The 21,279-nt window shown below is 34.3% G+C and overlaps 1 protein-coding gene and 1 pseudogene across 1 annotated transcript; one reads left to right on the forward strand and one right to left on the reverse strand.

The window, feature by feature from the left end:
• Positions 1–101: 101 nt before the first annotated feature.
• On the reverse strand, positions 102–5,155 carry LOC132162564 (zinc finger CCCH domain-containing protein 48-like). Its single transcript, XM_059572811.2, has 7 exons — positions 3,470–5,155; positions 2,200–2,385; positions 1,981–2,085; positions 1,458–1,607; positions 779–958; positions 540–637; positions 102–432 (listed from the first exon to the last, which is right to left on the reverse strand). The coding sequence occupies exons 1-7, from the start codon at positions 3,995–3,997 to the stop codon at positions 255–257; spliced, it is 1,425 nt and encodes a 474-aa protein (XP_059428794.2). The 5' UTR covers positions 3,998–5,155; the 3' UTR covers positions 102–254.
• A 4,031-nt stretch (positions 5,156–9,186) lies between these two features.
• LOC132162327 (putative LRR receptor-like serine/threonine-protein kinase At3g47570) lies at positions 9,187–15,182 on the forward strand (annotated as a pseudogene).
• Positions 15,183–21,279: the final 6,097 nt, after the last annotated feature.

Raw genomic sequence — 21,279 nt, forward strand, 5'->3', positions numbered from 1 at the left:
ATTGTATTATTGCCATCCGAAGAAGAGAGAGAGTACAGTATCCTCCCTCGCGTGCATTCATGGTTAAATAACTTAAATGGATAATAAACTGAACAACTAAATAGAAGAAAAATACAATTCTATTATATTATATTCCTCATGTGAATCATTCTTTTCTATTATATAATACATCGTAAAAGAGTTATTACAAAATTTTGTACATTTAATCAACTAATGAGTAACTGTTCAAACAAAAAGACAAAGCAAATGTACATTTAACTTTGTGCATCTGCTACTCCTTCAGGGGGTGATGATGCCTTGGATTTTGGTAACCACCTCCACGCCGTTACCAAACCAGTTTGATCCCCAGTAAAAAGAAGTCCGAGTCCCTTTGGACCTTGTAGAATAACTTTAACTTCTTGTTTTGCAAATAATCTGCCCCCATCATTGAATCTATAACAACAACAACAACAACAATAATAATAAATATTACTCACGGCCAACTGGCAAAAAGAAGAGAGATTTTGATTCATGAATGAAAGAGGGTTTAGTGTACTCACGATGGCATTTCATACAACTGGACAGAATTGTTATTGCAAGAGCAATACAAGATTGGTTTGTCATTCCCATCCTTCATCCCGCAGAAAGCAACAACACCCTATTACACAAATTATGAAATTGGGTCCGTTAGAATAGGTCTATGTAGCATACTTCAACTACTATCAAAAGAAAAAATGGGGGCAAGCAACAAATGCGCGTAAATATGCAATTTAAGGATTGTGGTGCTTGAATAACTTACGTGTTCTTCACTGTGTGTATAGATTGCTTCCAAGTGACCCCTTTCATTTAGAGCCCAAGCTTTTATTGTGCAGTCCAAGGAACCGGATAACAAATAATTATCCCAGCAAATAAGAGACGTCACAGTATCAGTATGACCATCCAGTGTCATAACACACTCTAAAGTTTTATGATCCCAAACCTATTAACATGAAATAGAGATAATATGAAGAGTGATAAAAGAAACAGTCAAGCAACTACTTATATCAACATTAAGTCAAATAGCTTTATCAAAATATTTTGCAAATGTTTACATAGTGAACCTCAATTAATCAAGTGAAGGAACACAATCACGATAGTTTCAATTGCTTCAAGTCCAAAAAATAATGGAATGATATAATTGCTTACACTATCTATGTTGCAAAGAAGATAAAAGTAATAAAATAACATACAATTAATAAATAAATAAAAAGACACAAGGTCAGCACCAAGAACACTCAGTTAGAAGTAAATCCGGCTATTATGCTTGAAGCATCTAGAACAACTAAAAAGTAGTTCAATTTGCAGCTACCATAAGAGAAGAGAAAGAAGCAAAATACCATCATTTTTTTAATAAAAATCAAAAGTGTCTCATCAAATCACTACTAATGAGAACAAAAGTTATAAGCGCAATTATTTATCTTCATCACGTACAAACTTACCCTTATTGTGTGGCCCTTAGAACCTGAATACAACCACTTGCATCCAATAGTTAAAGATACTACGTCTGATGTGTGTCCTTTAAGAGATGCGATGGGTTGGAAAGGGGAATTAGTTTCAGTAGTGCACTTCCACGCTAAAATAACACCATCCTGTGGTTACAAGAAATAATGAACCCTTTCAGAATTCAATAATACAAATATGAAAAATGCTGCAGAAGAATAGTGTGAAAAGTAAGAGACGATAAATAAGGTGGTCAATCTTGCATGAATATCTAGGCACTACAGAGAATACAACCAAGGGACTGAAACTCCAAAATCAATTTGGTTTTGAGCATTATCATGATAATAGGTGATTTATGAAATTGCTTTGTATAACATGAGCTACGTTGTTTCTCAAACAACAAAATAGATTTAAAATTTATAATAAAAAAAAATTAATCCCAAAAAAAAAGAAGTCAAAACCACTAACAAAATCAAATCTAATTGAGAATTTTAAGAAAGCAAATGTTAACATAGTGATTACCTGGCCTCCAGCAAAAAGCATAATATCATCAGTTGTTGCCATGGCGTAGACTTGACCAATCGGTCCATTGAAATCGTATTCGGCACCTGACTCAGTGTTCAGTGCCTGCAACATCATCAAAAATGTTCAGCATACATATCGAGCAATCATACAAAATATTAACAACTATAAGAAAATTAAAACAATAACAAAGCGAAACATAATGAGGGTAGAGCTTACCTTAACAACATTTGGCATGCCAATGAACACCCAAATAGCTTTACTAATCATTGATCCTATGTCGGCACCAAGTTCAATGACTCGAGCACACTGTCCTGTATGACAATCCCAAATCCGAACTGTTCTGTCACTGCTACCTGTGTAAAGCTTGTTGCTTTTTTCAGGAAGTGCAATCCCTGTGACAGCCTATTATCATAAAAGTCATAAATAAGGATTCTACAACATATTCAATAAAAACCAAACAAATATACAGATTACATATACTATATTTGTGGAGAAAAGATACAAAAGAAAGTGAAAAAAAATCGCATGGAATGTTTTTTATAGTTAGACCAGCTATCCCCGGCATTTCAATAGAACACACAAGAAACATAATTCTAACACAGCCTTACAGTCATGAGAATTAGTTATTAATAAAAGTCTTGAAAAAGGTAATGATTTTACGTCAATAAATAGATTACAAATACTTAAATCCGATTTTTACCCAAGCAATGTACCAAAATTCATCCATAGAATAATCTCTCCATTTTATGGAGTATTTTATCTTCTTCAACATTATACTATAATATTAAAGAGTACTTTTTCTTTTCTTTTCTTTTCTATTTCTATTTTTGATAAGTCCAGTAAACATCATTCAAGAATATCAAATATAAGTCAAAGAACATTAACAAGCATTAAGAGCGCATTAGAACTTTTTGTTATATGCCTAGAATGTTTCTTCCATATTTTATCACATCTTCTTTATCCTTTTTATTTCTTCTCTGGCTTGCCTTTTTTTTCGAATGCATGCTCTTCTAACTACAGCAATCATGTAGACAGTACAACCATACTTGTTTTTATGCCTCCTACGGTGTTTAAGATGAAAAAATTCTGCTTTCGAATGCTACTACTATTTCACATAGCCCCACAACAGCCCAAATTGTGGATATTTCAAGCCATCTTCCCAATTTGGGCTTCTAAGATTAACAACCCTCTAATGATTCAACTAAGATGTTAAGTCAACTGGAAATTTGAAAGTCAAATATGCAAGTAAAAGCAATATAACCTTCTGTTTTTTTCACATAAACTAAAATTCCTTATACAATTTTTGGTCATTGTAACATTCAAATACTAGAACAAACACATATCACTAAGCATAATCATAACGTAGAAATTGCAGATTAAAAATTCGGATAATTTATTGTAAAATATTAAAAATCTTTAATTTTTGAATGTTTCTCTAAAACAAAGCATAATACACAAGGAAAAGGAACAATTAACACAGTGCTACCTTTGTGTGCCCTTGAAGCCGAGCCAAGATTGATAACCCATCCGCATGAAACCAGGAATGCAGAGACTGACACTTATCGCCATCAATGCGGTTGCCATGCACCCAGGATTGACAAACATTTTGCTTACAAACATCTTCAGATTTCATAACACCTTCTGTACTGCTGGAACCACTCTCCTCATTCTTCAAAGCTAAGTTCTTAGAAGTTCCCCTTTTGCAGTCTTTAGAACCAGCATCTTCTCCGGAATTTTCAACAGTAGTTTCCAAGGACCTTTTCAAAACCCTTTTGTTCTTGGTCCTAATATAATTGGAGTTCTTCGTAGGGAGATTCTGCTGATTAGATGACTCCGTGTAGGACCCTTTCTTTGCACATGTGACTGGTCGTTCACTGTGAAGGAACCTACATGGGTTCCTGAGGCATTTACCATTACGCCAGAAGATGCAAACAGATTTGTAGTGAGAAATATCTGAAGGTCTTCTTCCCAGGCGATCAAAAACAGAAGGCTTTCTAGCTGTCTTGACGTCCATCTATGAAACAAAAATACATGAAACGAAAGAATGAACAAACTGATCCACATAGTTGCGATTCAAAACAAAACAAATATGTCTCTTCCATGGCAGAAGATCCAATACAATCAGCAGGCTGAGCAAACTGATTCAAATAGAAGTCCTCCGCAGAAGATCAAAAACAATCAGCAGCCTTAAGTTCGGTAAAACTCTTCAAATCCGCATTCACCAAATTAAGCAAACTCTAAAGATATTATTGAAGAAATTAAACCCAATATCCTTCATAATTTCACGCTTAGGGTTTGATATCCCGAGCTTAAACAAATCCTTGAGCTGAAAATTTTCTCCAAAGTCCAATCAAAGATAAAGCCCTAATTGATCCATTTCAAGTTTTAGGGCTTAATTTCCCAGATGTCATCAAACCCTTCATCAAAAATTTCGAAGCTCCGATCAAACAGACAGCGTAAACCTTACAATCTAGAAAACCCCAAACCCCATAAAAGTATACCCTGAATTTAATCGATAATAACTGACTAATTTTTCCCTAAATTCAGATCTAACCCAAGAACATTGTGGAAACCCGAGAAGAAAACCCAAAATTCAGCCGGAGATCTGTTAACGGCGCACAATCATGGGGCTTAGACTTGATCGAAATCCTCAAGAGGTTCGGCGTTTCAGCAAGTTTATTGCAGATAGAAAATATCACAGGACAAGCAAACCCTAAATGTAAAAACCTAAGCAAATAAAACCCTAGCAAAACTTGGAGTTCCATAGGCGGTCAAGCAAACCTGAGACAGTGAGAGGAGCCGCGCACTGAGAGAGCGAGAGAGGCCGACGCACCAAAGAGAGCGTGTTTTCAGTGAGCAGAGAGAGAGAGAAGGAGAGAGAGAGATCTTCAATAACAATAAGAAGGGTTGGAGTTTGGGTAGCAATAGGAGGTATATAAAAAGGGTAGAGGAGTATTATGAGAAAGAGATTCCAATCCGAACTTGCGGACCAAGCTTCTGTAACGGTAAAGTGGTATTATGGGAAAGAGATTCCAATCCGAACTTGCGGACCAAGCTTCTGTAACGGTAAAGTGGCATTATGGGAAAGAGATTCCAATCCGAACTTGCGGACCAAGCTTCTGTAACGGTAAAGTGGCATTATGGGAAAGAGATTCCAATCCGAACTTGCGGACCAAGCTTCTGTAACGGTTAGCCGAAATTTTCGAGAAATCACTTATTTATTTATTTATTTTTTTGAAAACTAGCATTGAATGACAAAATAAATGGAAAAAGAAAATCCAAAATCAAAATATCAATCGACCCTTTATCTGGATCTATCAAGATGGTCAATTTTTTAAAAACCTTACTTTCAAAATTGTCCATTTTTTTTTTTAATTTAAAAAAAGTGATAATTTTGAGTCAACCTTGTTTTCAAAATTGACCATCTTGATGTCCCCAAGAGGTAGATCAATCGGCTAGAACCACGCCTAATGAAGCGGAGGTCACTAGTTTGAATGACCCTCCCCCCTCTTGTGCAGACATGTAAAAAAAAAAAATTAACCATCTTGATAGATCCAGAGAAAGGCTCGATTGATTTTTGATTTTCTTTTTCCATTTATTCTGTCATTCAACGGCTAGTTTTTTTTTTTTAAAAAAAAAAAAAACAAAAAAAAAAACTAGCCCGTTATATGTGTGTGGGGGGGGAGGAGGGGGGGTGTATAAAAAATAAATTATAGATCCATGTAATTGGCCTAAATTACAAATCACTGTATGTGGTATAAATTTATAGGTCATCAAGATATACTAAAATGAAAGTTTACTCTATGAAATCAATTTTCTTTAAGTAACTTAACAAAATATGTCACTTTGCCATATCATAACCAATAAAAACGTAACACATGTTATTAATTTATGACTTACAATAATGCAATTAAGATTTTTTATATCATTTTACGACACCAGTTAAGATTATACATCAACCCTCACTTCACATCATACGACTACAGTAAATTAACCTAATATGTTATATCTCCAAAATTTTACCCCGTACGTAACTTTTCCTTATCTTCATCATCGTTAGTCGCTTCACAAAATGCGACTCTCAAATTCTCGTAAAATACTCCAAAATCGTGGCGAAGAAGACAAAAATGAGGAAGGGTTACACAGAGTAAAATTTTGGAAATATAAGAGATTATGTTAATTTACTATAACAATATGACATGACAAAGTAATGGATTCTATTAAGTTACTTAATGGAAATTGATTTTAGGGAGTAGACGGTTATTTTGGCCTACCCTAGGGACCTATAAATTATTTTGAGTTAAATACACTTTACCCCTCTAAAGTTTGAGTCGATTTTCAATTTGACATCCAATGTTTCAATTTTTACAATGCACCCCACTAAAATTAAAATTTTTTTCAGTGTGACCCATCCGTTAACCATTTCCATTTGCTCTAACGAAAAATACTAAATTGCCTTTACAATTTTATTTTTTATTAAAAAAAAAAAAAAAAAAAAGGGGTGGGGGGGGGCCTTTGGCCATTTTGGGAGGTGGCTTTGGCCATGAGGGTGGCCACACCCCTATATGATTGGACACACCACCCCCATGGCTCATGGCTGGTGGCCGACCACCCCTAATGGGCCAAATGGGGGTGGCTTCGACCACCCCCAAATGGCCAAGGGGTGGCTCAGCCACTTCCACAACCCATAGGGGGTGGTCGACCACCCCCATGGGCCTAAATGGGGTGGTCGGCCAACCCCCATGGGTCGTGCCACCCCTAATCTAGTCGTTTGGTCGAAACCACCCCCATTTGACCCCTTGGGATGGGGGTGGCTCATGGCCACCGAGGGGGGGTGGGGGCCTAACCACCCCCAAATGGGCACACAATTATTATTATTATTATTATTATTATTATTATTATTATTATTTTGGTTTGACTTGGGGGCATTTTAGAATTTGTTAAAATATATGAGGACAATTTTAAAAATTTAAGACAAAAAAATACACGTGACCAATTTTCGGTTAAATTGGACGGAAACTGTTAACGAAGAGGCCACATTGAAATTTTTTGAAACTTTGATGGCATTGGAGGTCAAACTAAAAATCAACTCAAACTTTGGGGGGTAAAGTGTAATTTTTTCAATTATTTTTTATACCACATGAAGTGATTTATAATTTATGTCAACTACATAGACCTATAAATTATTCGTTATATCACATACACATGGAGTGAGTGATTTGTAATTTAAGCCATTCATAGGGACCCAATTTTGCATTTATCCCTATATATAATATTTTGCATTTATCCCTACGATGAATGCCAAATGTTGCATATTTGAGCCTCTTAATTTGTATATGTTATTGTTATTTGTTTGATGTTGTTCTGTTTTAGTGCTTTCAGGTTTCGAAGGAAAAATGCAACTAATTCCATTAATTATGGGGCTTAAGACACTTTGAGGAGCATTGACAGCAAATTTGGATCGAGTGATGATTCGCACCTGACAAGTCCTACTAAAAAGACCATATCTAATGTTTCAAAACTTGGATTGGAGCGAGCTTTGTGGCGGCATTGGAAAGCTAACTCAAAGATTTACAAAGTCATGTTTCACTAGAGTTTGCTAATTCCGATTTTTACTAGGTCAAAAGAGTCTCCGTTCACAAGCCGTTCGCACGGTGAAGTCCCCGTCCAAATGGTTAAGGCTCCATCCGAATGGACATGAGCTCGAGCGCACCATTCAAGGGCTCGAGTGCACTCAGGTGATGTACCCGTCTGGCCGGTGAAAAGGCCTGTCTGGACGGACCATTTATCAAACCTAGCCGCCGTTTTTTAGGTTAAATCCATAGAAAAAAACCCTATAAATAGGAAAGACATGAGAGGAGGATGGGAGTCCAAAATTTCACATCTCTTCTCCCCTTTAGCTTAGTTTTTCTTTAAGTTTAGTATTTATTTTCATAGTTATGTGTAGCTAATTTCTCAATTAAGATTGATGATGAAGCCTCACCAATGAAGAGCAACAATACTTTCATGTAAGTTGATATTATCTGAATTTATGGGTTTTCATATTTAAATTGTTCTACTTCAATTCAATTAGTGGGATGATTCTTGGATATCTTTTGTGATTTATGGATACATTTAAAGATTTGAGATAGTTTCACTTAGTTGATTGCTTGGGTTTTCTTTTATCAAAACATTGGATATTTGTTGTGTTTTGTTTTACGGATACATTTGATGATTTGGTTTAAATTGGATATATTTCGTGATTTATAGATACATTTGATGATTTAATTTAAACCGGAAATCTTTTGTGATTTGTGCCAAGAACAGATTCATTGAATGATTTAATTGATCTTTAAAGCATAGTAGAACTTACATAAGATTTTTATTGTGAGAACTTTGGATGATATTGATAAACATAAAATGTGTTGCTATGATTTGGTGAGTGTGGATTACAAAACCTTTAGTGCTTTCTTAGTTGATAAATTTTATCTTATTTAGTTTATGTTTTATTTTCAAAACCTAAGATCATTTTTTTTTTTTTTTTTTTGGGAACTGGTTAGGATTTAATTTGTTTAAATATAAATTTTGTTTTCATCAACACAATTTCCTGTGGGATCGACCTCGCACTTGCAACCATTTATTGCAAACGATTCGTGCACTTGCGAATAATTAAAATTTTCACAAGAAGTTTTTGGCACTGTTGTCGGGAAATTGATTGATTTGTGAAACAATTTATGTCTAGATTGATTTTATCTTTCTCTTAGTTATAGTTTAGATTTTTCAATTTTGCAATTTGGTTTTTTTTTTTTGTTTTTTTTTTTAATTTATTCTTGCCACTAATAAGATTTTTTTTTTTTTTTTTCTTTTCTCTTTGTTTTTGGCCTGTTTTGCAACTTTTGCCAATCATCATCCGCACACTGACTCGAGTGCGATTGAGCGCAATTGCATCACATTCAAACACACTAGTGCACAAGGCAACACCAAGCAAGACGCACGAGCGCAGTAAGAAGCACCACTGACGAATCAGTGCACCTGCACTCGATCCAATCAACACTGCGCTTGAGCGCACTCATGCTCAAGGCAGCCACTAGTTCCTTTGCGCGCACCTGTGCATGACCAGCTCCCGCATCAACTCGAGCGCACCAGCACTGTAGGCAGGATCATTGAAGGATAAGCGCTCCTACGCTCGATTCCACCCAGCTTGCTTTCGAGCACACCAACGCAATGGGCAGTACCAACAGACTGGCAGTAGCTGAAAACTTTGCGAAATTTATTTTTGGTCCCTTTTGTGAGTTTTCAAGTTTTAGTTTTTACTTGTGAACCTCCACTTCAAATCATGAGCTTGTGGAATGACTCCACCCATTTCTACAGCTGGTTCAGTTTTACATGCACCCAATCCTATAAAAGAGTCATGGTTTTGAACCTGGAAGCTCAAAGATTGGCTGGCTCCATAACGTCTTCTATTGGAAATCTTACTTACCTTACTGGAATCATTCTGGGAAACAACAATATTTATGGGAAAATTCCTCAAGAAATGGGAAAACTACGGCACCTGCAGGATCTCAACTTGAGTCATAATTCCTTTGGTGGGAACCTTCCAATTAATCTAAGTCATTGTACACAACATAGAGTGCTTGATGTTGTTGACAACAAACTAGTTGGGCAGATTCCAGAGCAGTTTAGTTCATTGTCAAAGTTGATTTTCCTGCAACTTGCTGTGAACAACCTTACAGGAAGTATCCTAGCGTGGATAGGAAACTTTTCTTTGTTGCATGTTCTTTCCCTTCTTCGGAACAATCTACAAGGGTCTATACCTAGTGAGCTTGGCCATCTATCAAGCCTGGAATTTTTTCACATTGGAGCGAATAATCTATCTGGTACTATCCCTCCTCAGATTTATAATATATCTTCCATATACTTGTTCTCTGTTACTCAAAACCGGCTGCATGGAAGCCTTCCACCAGATGTTGGCTTTACTCTTCCTAACCTTGAAACATTTGTCGGTGGTCTTAATAGTTTCACAGGACCTATTCCCGTGTCATTGTCAAATGCTTCTAGACTTCGGTCCCTTAAATTCGGTCATAATGATCTCACTAGGACAGTGCCTCAAAATCTAGGAAGATTACGTCACTTGGTTGGACTTAATTTCCAAGGCAATAGACTTGGAAATGGGAAAGTTGGTGGCCTGAATTTTCTCGATTTTTTTGGCTAACTATACTAGTTTATAGGTTTTGGCTCTTGGTTATAATCAATTTGGTGGAGTACTATCCAACTCCATAGCCAACCTTTCCTCCCAGCTGAATAGTCTTACTTTGGTTGGAAATATGATACATGGAGGAATACCCATTGGGATTGGGAACCTTGTTAACTTGGATGCTCTAGGATTAGAAAATAACTATTTGGGTAGTCATCTCTCGGATGCTCTTGGAAAGCTCCTGTAGTTAGGGATACTAGGTTTGAACAATAACAATTTTTTAGGGCCAATCCCTTCCTCCTTAGGTAGCTTAACTAAATTGACAGTGCTTTTTATGCATGAGAACAGATTTGAAGGAAGTATACCCCCAAGCCTAGGAAACTGTCGAAATTTGCTTCATCTAACCCTTTTTAGTAACAATCTCAATGGTACCATACCAAAAGAGGTTATTGGTCTATCTTCCCTTTCGATTTATTTGAACATGTCTCATAATTTTTTGACAAGAACACTACCATTTGAAGTGAGTAACTCAAAAAATCTTGCGAAGTTAGATCTCTCAAAGAATAGATTAACTGGTGAAATTCCTACTTCCCTTGGTAGTTGTACTAGTTTGGTGAGTTTGCATTTGGAGGATAATTCATTTGAAGGAGTAATTCCTACATCTTTAAAAACACTAAGAGGTTTAGAAGAAATTGATCTTTCTCACAATAACTTGTGAGGACAGATTCCTAAATTTCTCGGCAAGTTATTGTCACTTAAGCATCTCAATCTTTCTCATAATAATCTCGAGGGAAAAGTGCCAAGTGAAGGGATTTTTTCAAATGTAAGTGCTATTTCAATCTTTGGAAATGATAAGTTGTGTGGTGGTGTCCCATAATTACTTTTACCAAAATGCAATACAAAGAGTCCACACTCATCCGTGAAACACCTTGCACTCAAAGTAGTAATTCTTGTCATATTGGTACTTGCTCTATTGTGTTTTTTTCTCACATGTTGTATGGTTAAAAAATGGAGAAAGCGGCCTTTGGCCACATCTTCCTTAAAGGATTGGCGATTGGCATCTATATCTTACGCAGAACTCCAAGCATCAACTAATGGTTTTTCTGTGGACAATTTGATCGGTTCGGGTAGTTTTGGTTCTGTATACAAAGGAGTTCTTTCTATTAATGGAGCAATTGTTGTAGTTAAAGTGTTAAACCTTAAACTGCGAGGAGCTTCCAAGAGTTTCATTGAAGAATGCAATGCTTTGAGAAGTTTACGCCATCGTAATCTCCTTAAGATTATCACTGCTTGCTTAAGCATTGATCATCAAGTGAACACATTTAAGAGTCTAGTTTTTAGAGTTCATGTTTAATGGAAGCCTAGACCAATGGCTGCATCCTACAAAGGATGAGCAACATCGATGCAAGAGATTGAGTTTTATTCATAGACTAAACATAGCCACAGATATTGCTTATGCATTGGAATATCTTCATCTCCATTGTGAAACACCGATTGTTTACTATGATGTAAAGCCAAGCAATGTTCTCCTCAATGAAGATATGGTAGCCCATGTTGGAGACTTTGGAATAGCGAAGCTCGTCTTTGAAGCAACACATAGTCCCTAAAAAAATGAAACCATGTCAGACTGCTTTGTCAATTGCTCTGAAGGGTTCTGTTGGGTACATTCCTCCAGGTATGTTTTCAACTTATAGTAACTAGGCTCAAGTTTGACACAGCAAACATGGATGAGAATTCAAGCCTAATTTTAAGGGGATCAAGTTTATTTAAAAAGTCTAATAAATATTAAGGAAAAATTTCAATATTGGGGGCCATTGGAAAATAAATGCTTCTTTATCTTTCATAAAAAAATATACAAAATTGTTAAATAGTAGTAAATATGCATTACTAGGTGATTTTTTTAAGTTTGGAAGACTATAGTATCATAGTGATCATGTATTAAAAAATTGCAGGGTATGGGATGGGTGGCCAAGTTTTTGTACTTGGAGATATTTCTAGCTTTGGGGTGTTGGAAATAATTTTGGATGGTACACAAATTCTCATTGATATAAAATAATTACAATATGAATATTAACAATAAAATAAATAAAATACAAGAGATGAAAATAGAGTATGAAAAGATCTCACAATGCTATAGCATCATGCAAGAGCGTTGTCCTTAAAGGTTGATTCGTGACTCCCGGAGTGTATAACTCTGTGCGATCGGATCCTTTGACACACAACCTCTTAGGATTAGACTATAGCGTCTACCTTCGTTAAGGACGCACTTCCAATAACGAAGACTAGTAGAACAACCCTTTGATCTTCTTGATAAAAAAAATCGCAAAGAGAAAATAGAAATTGAATAGAATAGAATTCTATGCAATTGGTCTTCTAAAATAGGACAAAACACTTTTATAAAGAAAATGAGTTTGTCTTTCTTTCTTTCTTGTTGCAAACTCACTCTACCCTGAGATTGTGGATGTTTTCTTTCTTTTTTATAATGTCCAAATGGTCATAACACCAAAAACGGTAAAACATTTGTTAATAATAAAATAGTCAAACTACAATAAAACTTGTTAAAGACTAACGGTCAAAACGGTAAAAATCAATTAAAACTAATTTTTATTTAATAACTCATAGCCAAGTAATAAATACAAACGGTCATAAAAGTTATATCTCATAACCAAGTAATAAATGCTAACGGTCATAAAAGTTATATCTTATAACCAAGTAATAAATACAAATGGTTATAAACCAAAATGGTTAAAGATGATTTTTATTTCTCATAAAAACTCATGAAGATAATATCAAATGATAAAACATTTTCAAATGACTAAAAAATGAATGTTTGTAACAAATATTACAACAAGTACTCTTGCTGGAAATGTTCGCTGGAAAAAGACCTACCGACAATATATTCAAAGATGGCCTTAGCATTCACAATTTCATTACAATGGCTTTGCCGGAATGTGCCATGGATATAGTGGACTTGTCAATGCCTTTTGCAGAAAGTGCCAATGATGAGACAAATAACAATGACATTGAAGAAAGCGCAAGAATTGAAGAAGTTGGTCGTCATTTCAGTGCAAGAAGCAGAGTGGAGGATTGCTTGGTCTCAGTGTTGCAGATTGGACTCTTGTGCTCTGCAACATCACCTCAAGAGAGGTTGCCCACAAATGATGTTTTCAACAAATTGAGGGCAATTAGAGACACATGGGTTTTGATGTTGTCCAGCGTACATCACCAGTGGCGGAGCCACGTGGTACCTTGGGGTGCCACGGCACCCCCAAGGATTTTAAAATTTTATTTTATTTTTTTAACCCTCGGCACCCTAAAAAAAAAAAAAAAAAAAAATCTTTTTACAATTTTACCTACCCTACCCATTACAACATTACCCAATCTCCCGCACCCTGGCACCCCCACCCCTTCTCCCGCACGGCGCACCCCCATCCCCATTCAACCCAATCTGTTAACAGCAAATAAATTAGTCCCACCGAGAAAAAAACCGTTCCCTTTCTCAGTTTCTCACCGCTTTGGTGCTTCATTAGGCCTCAATATCTAGCAAATCGACGGCCAAACAAGCCGGCTACAGATTTTAGTCAAATTTCTAGCTACAGCCTACAGGTAACCATGAAAGCAAAATGGATAAACTTAGTGCTTAACATTTTTATTTTCTTTCACTTTCTTCAAGTTTCTCAGCAACCGAATAGAGGTGGATGTATATATAATTCTTTTAGGTGGAAACTCCAACAGGCAACAATTGGTTGTAGGTGTAGCTTGTTTTCTTTGAATCTTTTATTTTGTTTTATTTTCACATTATAGACTTGTAGTATATTTAATTGGCCTTATTTTTCTGTGAATTTCTTCTCAATGTTCTGTTGAAATTGCACATGTTAGGTATGATTCCCATGATTTAATCTTGTCTCATTTCTTGTTAATTGTTATGCTTGATTCTGGTTGTGGTTGTATTATACTCATTGTTTGTGATGTATTTAGGTATGATTTTCTATTATCCGTGAGTTCTTTGCACATGACTAAATATTTGTGCACACCACATGTTTGACAAAATGCCTAAGTGACATTCTTGAGCCACTTACCTTGATTCATGACTTGAATTGCTCTTGTTTATTGTCATTATGGTTTAAGCTTTGATTGTGAGGGATATAAGCATATGTTTCCTTTTTTGGCCTTGCTCAAACTTAACACGCATCACATGTTTGATGTAATATCTCAATGATGTGTAGTTGGTCAAATTTCCCTTATTTTTCTTGGAGTGATTATGGCCAAAGACCGTAAAGTGCAGTTTTAGACACTTTTTTTTTTTTTTTTTTTTGATATAGTGTTAACATGTTACATTTCTAACATATCAATTTTAGCACATATTTATGAATTTTTATAGATATTTTTTGTGATGCATATATTGTGTGAATTACCAAATTTTTAGGACGCCAAAAAATTTTTAGCGACACCTTCAATATAAAAATAGCTGGTTCCGCCACTGTACATCACCAAGGGCAAACATAACTACCAACAACACCACACTCCAATAAGATAACGTCCACCCAAATGCGTTGTTATCATTTGTGTTTTATCTTCTACTTTTCTTACTTTTATTTCTTATTGCATAAGTGGTATGACTTTATAAGGTGAGTAATTTAAACCAATTGGTATCTGTTTGTTTCGTTAACCTTAATTTGTTGATATTACAATTTCCATCAGTTATTTTGGTCCTCTATGAATTCACAATGAATGTAATATTAGTTTTTCATTGCTGGGTGTATATAAGGTGTATTCTTGGTTGCTTTGTTGCAGCTAGAACAAGGAGAGCAATGGAGCGGAAATCTGGTAGGAGACATTCAGTGGCTTTATCTAGTTCAGGGTTCAAACTCTGTAATTTTGTTGAATAGAGAGGATAGAAAGTTGTTTATAAAAGAAAATATACGAATGTGACATAGTGAGAATCTCTTTCCTAAGGAATATTTTTGGCCATCTTTAACATGAACTTTGAGCTGGTTCCAATATTGTGTTTGTGCAGGTATGCTAGTCTGTATTTCTGCATTAATTGCATTGACAGTTTATCACTATTTTGGCAATACTATTAGTGACTCATTCATATGAGTACTTTTTTTCCTTTTCATTTGGCTGTGATAAAAGGATGGACATCATTGTAATTTACTCATGCTTTGCATGTCTGTGAGCTGAACTTGATCTTCAAATTCGATCCACAAGGTATGTCCAGTGTCCACTATGTTGTGAGTAATAAACCTTAACCAAGAGGAACCAAAAATTGGATGTGTATCTTGTAGGACCAGATTGGTGTGTCCATTGTTTTTGTTTTATGAAATAGTATATATAATCTCGTGTTTTTTTTTTTTTTTTACATGTCTTTAGATGTCTTATATAAAAGGGTGTTATTTTTAACTATGATATGGCTCCTTTTTAGCAATGTCCTTGTTACTTAAGTGACTAACATTTTTAAAGGAGGAATAATACATCTTGACTGAGTTCTTGGGATAAAATCCTATTAAGCTTTTCTTGATGCAACATGATATATATATATTTTTTTTGTTGCACCGAATGATCAATTTAATGGTTTTAAATGCAGATTTATTTCATGGAGAAATGCACAATTATCTTTATATTTAGGATGCTATAGCAAGTCCTTATGTGATCCTTTAGTTGTTTAAAGGGATTTTGACTGAAAATGTATAAGTTTTCCAATTATCTTTATAGTTAGCTGTTGTCAACTTAAAAAGGGTCATCTATACCCATTAACAGCCACTATATCCTCAAAGATGGTGCAGTAAAAAGCTTTCAGGAGTTTATGTTTCAATTTATATAGATGTCCTTAACACACTATCATGATACTTTTAGTCTATAATTCTACTAGTAAAGAAGTTATATGTTTGTCCAGAAATTATGTATACATAAGTGATAATTTGTTTCATTATGTCTAGAAAAAAGGTCAAGGTATTTACTCTGGATGTTCCTTAATTAACCCACGAGTTATTTGAAGCTATTCAAACCCAGACTTGAAATGAGGTAAAGAGACAACATATATTAATTGCTACCCAATGTCCAAAACTATGACAAATAGAAAACTGTCTTACATCTATTAAATGACGACTGCTTACATAGAAAAGTGACTTTTTCAATAACAAAATCTATGAAAGGAAAATTATTCATTGGAAAAATGCCCACTTATCCAACTACTTCTCCCATTTCCTATTTAGCCCGTTGAGGGGGTGTTCCTTTTGTTGAATAAATCTTGCTTCCCCATTTCAAATTTATGAGCTGCTCTGTACTTGTATTTATATGCTGAATATAGAAAAGCATAAAAATTTAACCTCAAAACTGTAAAAGACTTAAAAAAGGATATAAATTTTTGTGGGTGGAACTATACTAATATTATAATTGCTTTTAGACCTTTCTCTCTCCCTCTCTCTCTATATATATATGAGAAAGAGAAGGGGGGATAAAATTGCCAACATTTTTATATTTTGCTGTTGTCAATACAATCCAAGCATGTATCTATTGGACCATTTGCAATCACCGGTTAAAGCAAAAAAAAAAAAAAAAAAAATGAATGAGTAATTCTAAAAGTCCCTCTTGTGTTCCTTTTAAGTCCCTTCAACAATGATGTGGCTATTAAGATTACTCTTTGATCAAAATTCAATAATGATCAATCATAAGTCTAATGATGATTTTAATAATCACATTATTCTTGGAAAGGCTCAAAAGGGATACAAGAGATACTTGTAGCATTACTCTAAAAGAAGAGACAATTTCATGAATAAAGCATCATTTGCATTTATTCACAAAATCACAATAAGAAGCCCAACTCTGTCATTCAAGCAGCCCAACTCTTTGCATCCTTTGTCATTCAAGCAGCCCAACTCATGAAGCTTGTTGAGAATTTGGGCTGCTTGAATGACACAGCCTGCCGAACTATTGGTATGGGCTTGAGAGGCAATAGAATTATAGAAGCCCAATATAACGTTAAGGAATATTTATCATCAATACACATGAGGAATACTAGGTTTACAAACACATTTTACAAAAAAAAAAATTTACAAACTGATGTGGCACAACATAATTGGGTTTCTCAAAATTTGAATTTATCTCATATCCAATCATGTTATGCCACATCAATTTGTAAAAGCTTTTTTATAAAATGTGTTTCTAAGCCTATCATTTTCCCAATACACATGGGTAGAGATGCAGGACAATCAAATTAAAAGTTCACAAGACCTCTAGCAGATAGCAATGAACTCCCATATCCTACTTCCAAGAATTCCGAGGAGTGTATATCCGTGTCGGCACATCCCAACAAGCTTTTGTGTTTACTTTTTCTATTTTGCATTTTGCAGGTAAACGACAAAAGCTGTTCCAACAAAGCGGAAATTGGAACTCCGGACATAACGAGAATATACAAAAATGTGTTTATTTATCATTATGTGTTGCTTCCAACAACATTCATTGCACAGTCCTAGGTTATAGAGGCAGTGTAATCATAAAAGACAGAGTAATTTTAGAAGTACCTATTATGTCATTTTTGTGTCCCTTCAAGAATAATGTTGCTCTTAAAATTACCATTTGATCAAAATTAAATAATGATCAATTACATGCTCAATGGTGATTGTAAAAGCCACATCATTCTTAAAAGGACACAAAAATAACACAAGAGTAACTTGTAGCTTGCTCTAAAAGACATGGTTGAAAGATTATAATCCTCAGTTAATACTATTCCACATTCTAAATGCCATGAAAGAAAAAAGCGCTCATAGCAAATAACATGTGAAGCAATTTCATCCTTGGAAAGTTGCTCGTTCTTCTTGGATACAACAATTTAACTGATCATTTTGCGTAAAATTTCCATGGTTGTTTTCAACTGTAACCATAACTTACACTAGAATTTATCATACCTAAAATTTTTTTATGTCAATAGCTTCGAGATTTTCTTGAGAAGCTCTTCATTTAGGCTATGTTTGTTTTGGCATAAAATGATTTTAAAAAAATATTATAAATATTTTTTCGTGCTTTGTGTGACAAAAATAATAGTCTACGAAAAATATTTTCGGTTTGACAAAAAAAACTAACTTCTTTAATTTCGGTAAAATGATTTCCCTTTTTTTAAATCGCAAACTATTTTTTGAGTTTGAGCTTATAATTCTCATATCAACGAATCCAGCAAGAACGTCGTAGGGACTTCATCAGGCCACCGTTAGGACTTGGTCCAAACCTAGCAGGACCTGGTCGAAACCCCGCTAGGACCCATTATGACTCACAGGGACCGATCATGATTTTTGGTATGTGCCAAATATAAAAATATTATTTTGTTGAAAACATTTTTGGTCGAAACCAACATAACCTTAGTTTCAAATAAAACTAAGAAAAACCATAAAACCATTTCATGGTAAGATTCGATTTTACCGCTGCTACATGTGTATGTTACACATTATTTTCAAAGTTAAAGGTCATTCAGATCTATAATCTATTGCTTGCAAATAGACCACCCAACAACTATTGTATGAAATAGCAACCAAATGTCTTTTCATAACAACAGAATGAAAATGATGTATATATAAACAAATCAAAATCAAATCAAAATGATCACGCAATAAATCTGAATGACCAGATTCTTTGTTCTTAATTTTCTACTGGTACATTATTTAAATGTACCAGATCTTCTCACCATGTTTCATTATTTAAATTTATCATTGAAAATCTGGTCCAGAAGTTTGCCACGCCATCTAACTATATTCAAAAATTTAGTTCATTTTTTTTTTCCTAATAGAATGTGGTCCAGAAGTACCCTTAACTAATCATCTTCCAAATTTGTGCAAATCGGTCAAATGGTGGAATTAGATTTCCATGGAATTAATTAATCATATTCCTTGAAAATTGATTTGCTTTTGAAAGTGGATGGATATTACTCGATCTAGTCTTTGCGCGTGCACAACATGGTCCAACGAGGTAATCAATTAGCGGGAGAGTTTTTCTTTTTAATTTTGTGCAATTGGTTAATGATGAAAGAAATAGTGACCACTGGAGCAAATCGTGTGTTAATGATCTTTAAAATAATTTAATTATATATGTCCATTAATAGATTTTATATATATATGATTTCAAGGTGGATTGAAATCTCTATTGGCATCATAGCTACCAGTAAATCATAAACAAAGACCACTGAAGTGTGTTTGGTATGGACAGGTTGTTAGTTATAGGTTTTAGAGTTATTTTTGGTGCAATTAATGCATTTCACACATAACTAATCATCTTCCAAATTTGTGCAAATCGGTCAAATGATGGAATTAGATTTCCATGGAATTAATTAATCATATTCCTTGCAAATTGATTTGCTTTTGAAAGTGGACGGACATTTGTGGGTGGATGACTATTAATTGGTTAGTCTTCGCACGTGCACAACATGGTCCAACAAGGTAATTAATCAATTAGCGGGAGAGTTTTTACTTTTATATATTTTTGGGCAATCAGTCAATGATGAAAGAAATAGTCACCACTGGGGCAAATCGTGCGTTAATGATCTTTAAAATAATCTAATTAAATATGTCCATTAGTATATATATATATATATATATATATATATATATATATATGATTTCAAGGTGGATTGAAATCTCTATTGGTATCATAGCCACCAGTAAATCATAAACAAAGACCACTAAAGTGTGTTTGGTATGGACCAGTTGTTAGTTATAGGTTTTAGAGTTATTTTTGGTGCAATTAATGGAATGTAAACAAAGCAAAACAAATGATAGAGTTGGGCCTCCCTTAATTTTTCATACAAGATGAAAATAGTGGAAAATACTTCCCAAAAAAAAAAAAAAAATTACACATCTTAGGTTTCATCTATTAAAAAAGAGTTTGAGTCCACATGTGATGGTGAGTATTAAGTATTAATTAAGTGATTAAATTTAGTTCTTTCTATCAACTTAAAATTTTGAGAAAAATGGTGATTTAACAGAACTCATAGAGAGAAAGTGGCCTTCGTTATGGTATAAAAAAGAGGTTAGTCATTGCTATCTAATTAAGACCCCAAATATAATTAAAAGAGATTATCAATTGCAAAGATGAAAACAATTCAATAGGCAGAAAGAGAGAAAAACAAGAAATTGCAAAGATAGAATAAGACTCCAATTATTGAAAAATGTTTGTCAGAGCTCTCTAATTAAAGACCTAATTATGGTAAAATTATTTAATTTCTGGAAATTAAAATAAAGGTTAACTTCATAAAGACCCCATGAACTTCCACCCATTTTAATAAGACTTCAAAATTCAAAAACTCTCAATTTCACCCCATGAACTTCTAATTTGATGCAATTTATCCCATTTCGTTAGAATTTGGAGTTAAACACATCACTCACTTTTAATATGTGAGATCCAACACATAAAATATTTAAATGAAATGGGAGGTAATTGATGAAGTCAAGGTTCGAACTCAAAACCTTTTGGCTCTGATACCATGTTAAATCATCACATACCTCAAATGTTTAAGTTAATAGGAAGAGATAAATTTAATCATTTAAATCAGCACTTTAACACTTATGGGACAAGCTTTATAGATGGATGTAAATCATAGTTTTTCAACTTGTTTGTTAATTTATTTTCATTCACCCAAAAAGAAGAAGGAAAAAAGAAAAAAAAAAGAAAAAAGAAAAAGAAAAAGTTAGCAAACAAGTATCAACTAAATATCACCGGTTTCCTACTAAGGGCATGTTTGAAGACCTCAAAAGTGCATTTAACACCCTTAAAGCTCGTTTGAGAAAAAGATAAATATATTATAAATCTCTGAGTTAACTCGCAAAAACTGTAAAATCTCTATTTTTTTTATTTTTATTTTTAGAGTTTTTACTCCATGGGTTAATCCAAAATGCCAAATAAATCCCCACCATTAAATTTTCTCAAATTTGTGTAACGCCCGTTAGTCCCAATCAAAATGCACCATTTTTCTATGTCAATATATTAATTTTTTATTAATTTAATTTAAAAATTAAACCTAAAAAAAAAAAAATTGAACAGGTGGCCAAAAGCCACCCCTTCCTCTCTGTTTTTGGGTTTTTAATTTCCGCATGGTTGTGTGAGCATTTGTGGTCGTTTTGGTTTTATTTTGACGGGTA

The sequence above is a fragment of the Corylus avellana genome, chromosome 10 (assembly GCF_965113065.1).
Source record: "Corylus avellana chromosome 10, dhCorAvel1.hap1.2, whole genome shotgun sequence".
NCBI classification, from domain to species: domain Eukaryota; kingdom Viridiplantae; phylum Streptophyta; class Magnoliopsida; order Fagales; family Betulaceae; genus Corylus; species Corylus avellana.

Excerpts from the sequence above, each read along its gene's own strand:
- LOC132162564 (XM_059572811.2), bottom strand. The coding sequence starts at position 3,997 with ATGGACGTCAAGACAGCTAGAAAGCCTTCTGTTTTTGATCGCCTGGGA. Across the intron at positions 2,386-3,469 it reads GGCTTCAAGGGCACACAAAG|GCTGTCACAGGGATTGCACT; the intron begins GTAGCACTGTGT and ends TTATGATAATAG. Across the intron at positions 1,608-1,980 it reads TGCTTTTTGCTGGAGGCCAG|GATGGTGTTATTTTAGCGTG; the intron begins GTAATCACTATG and ends TTGTAACCACAG.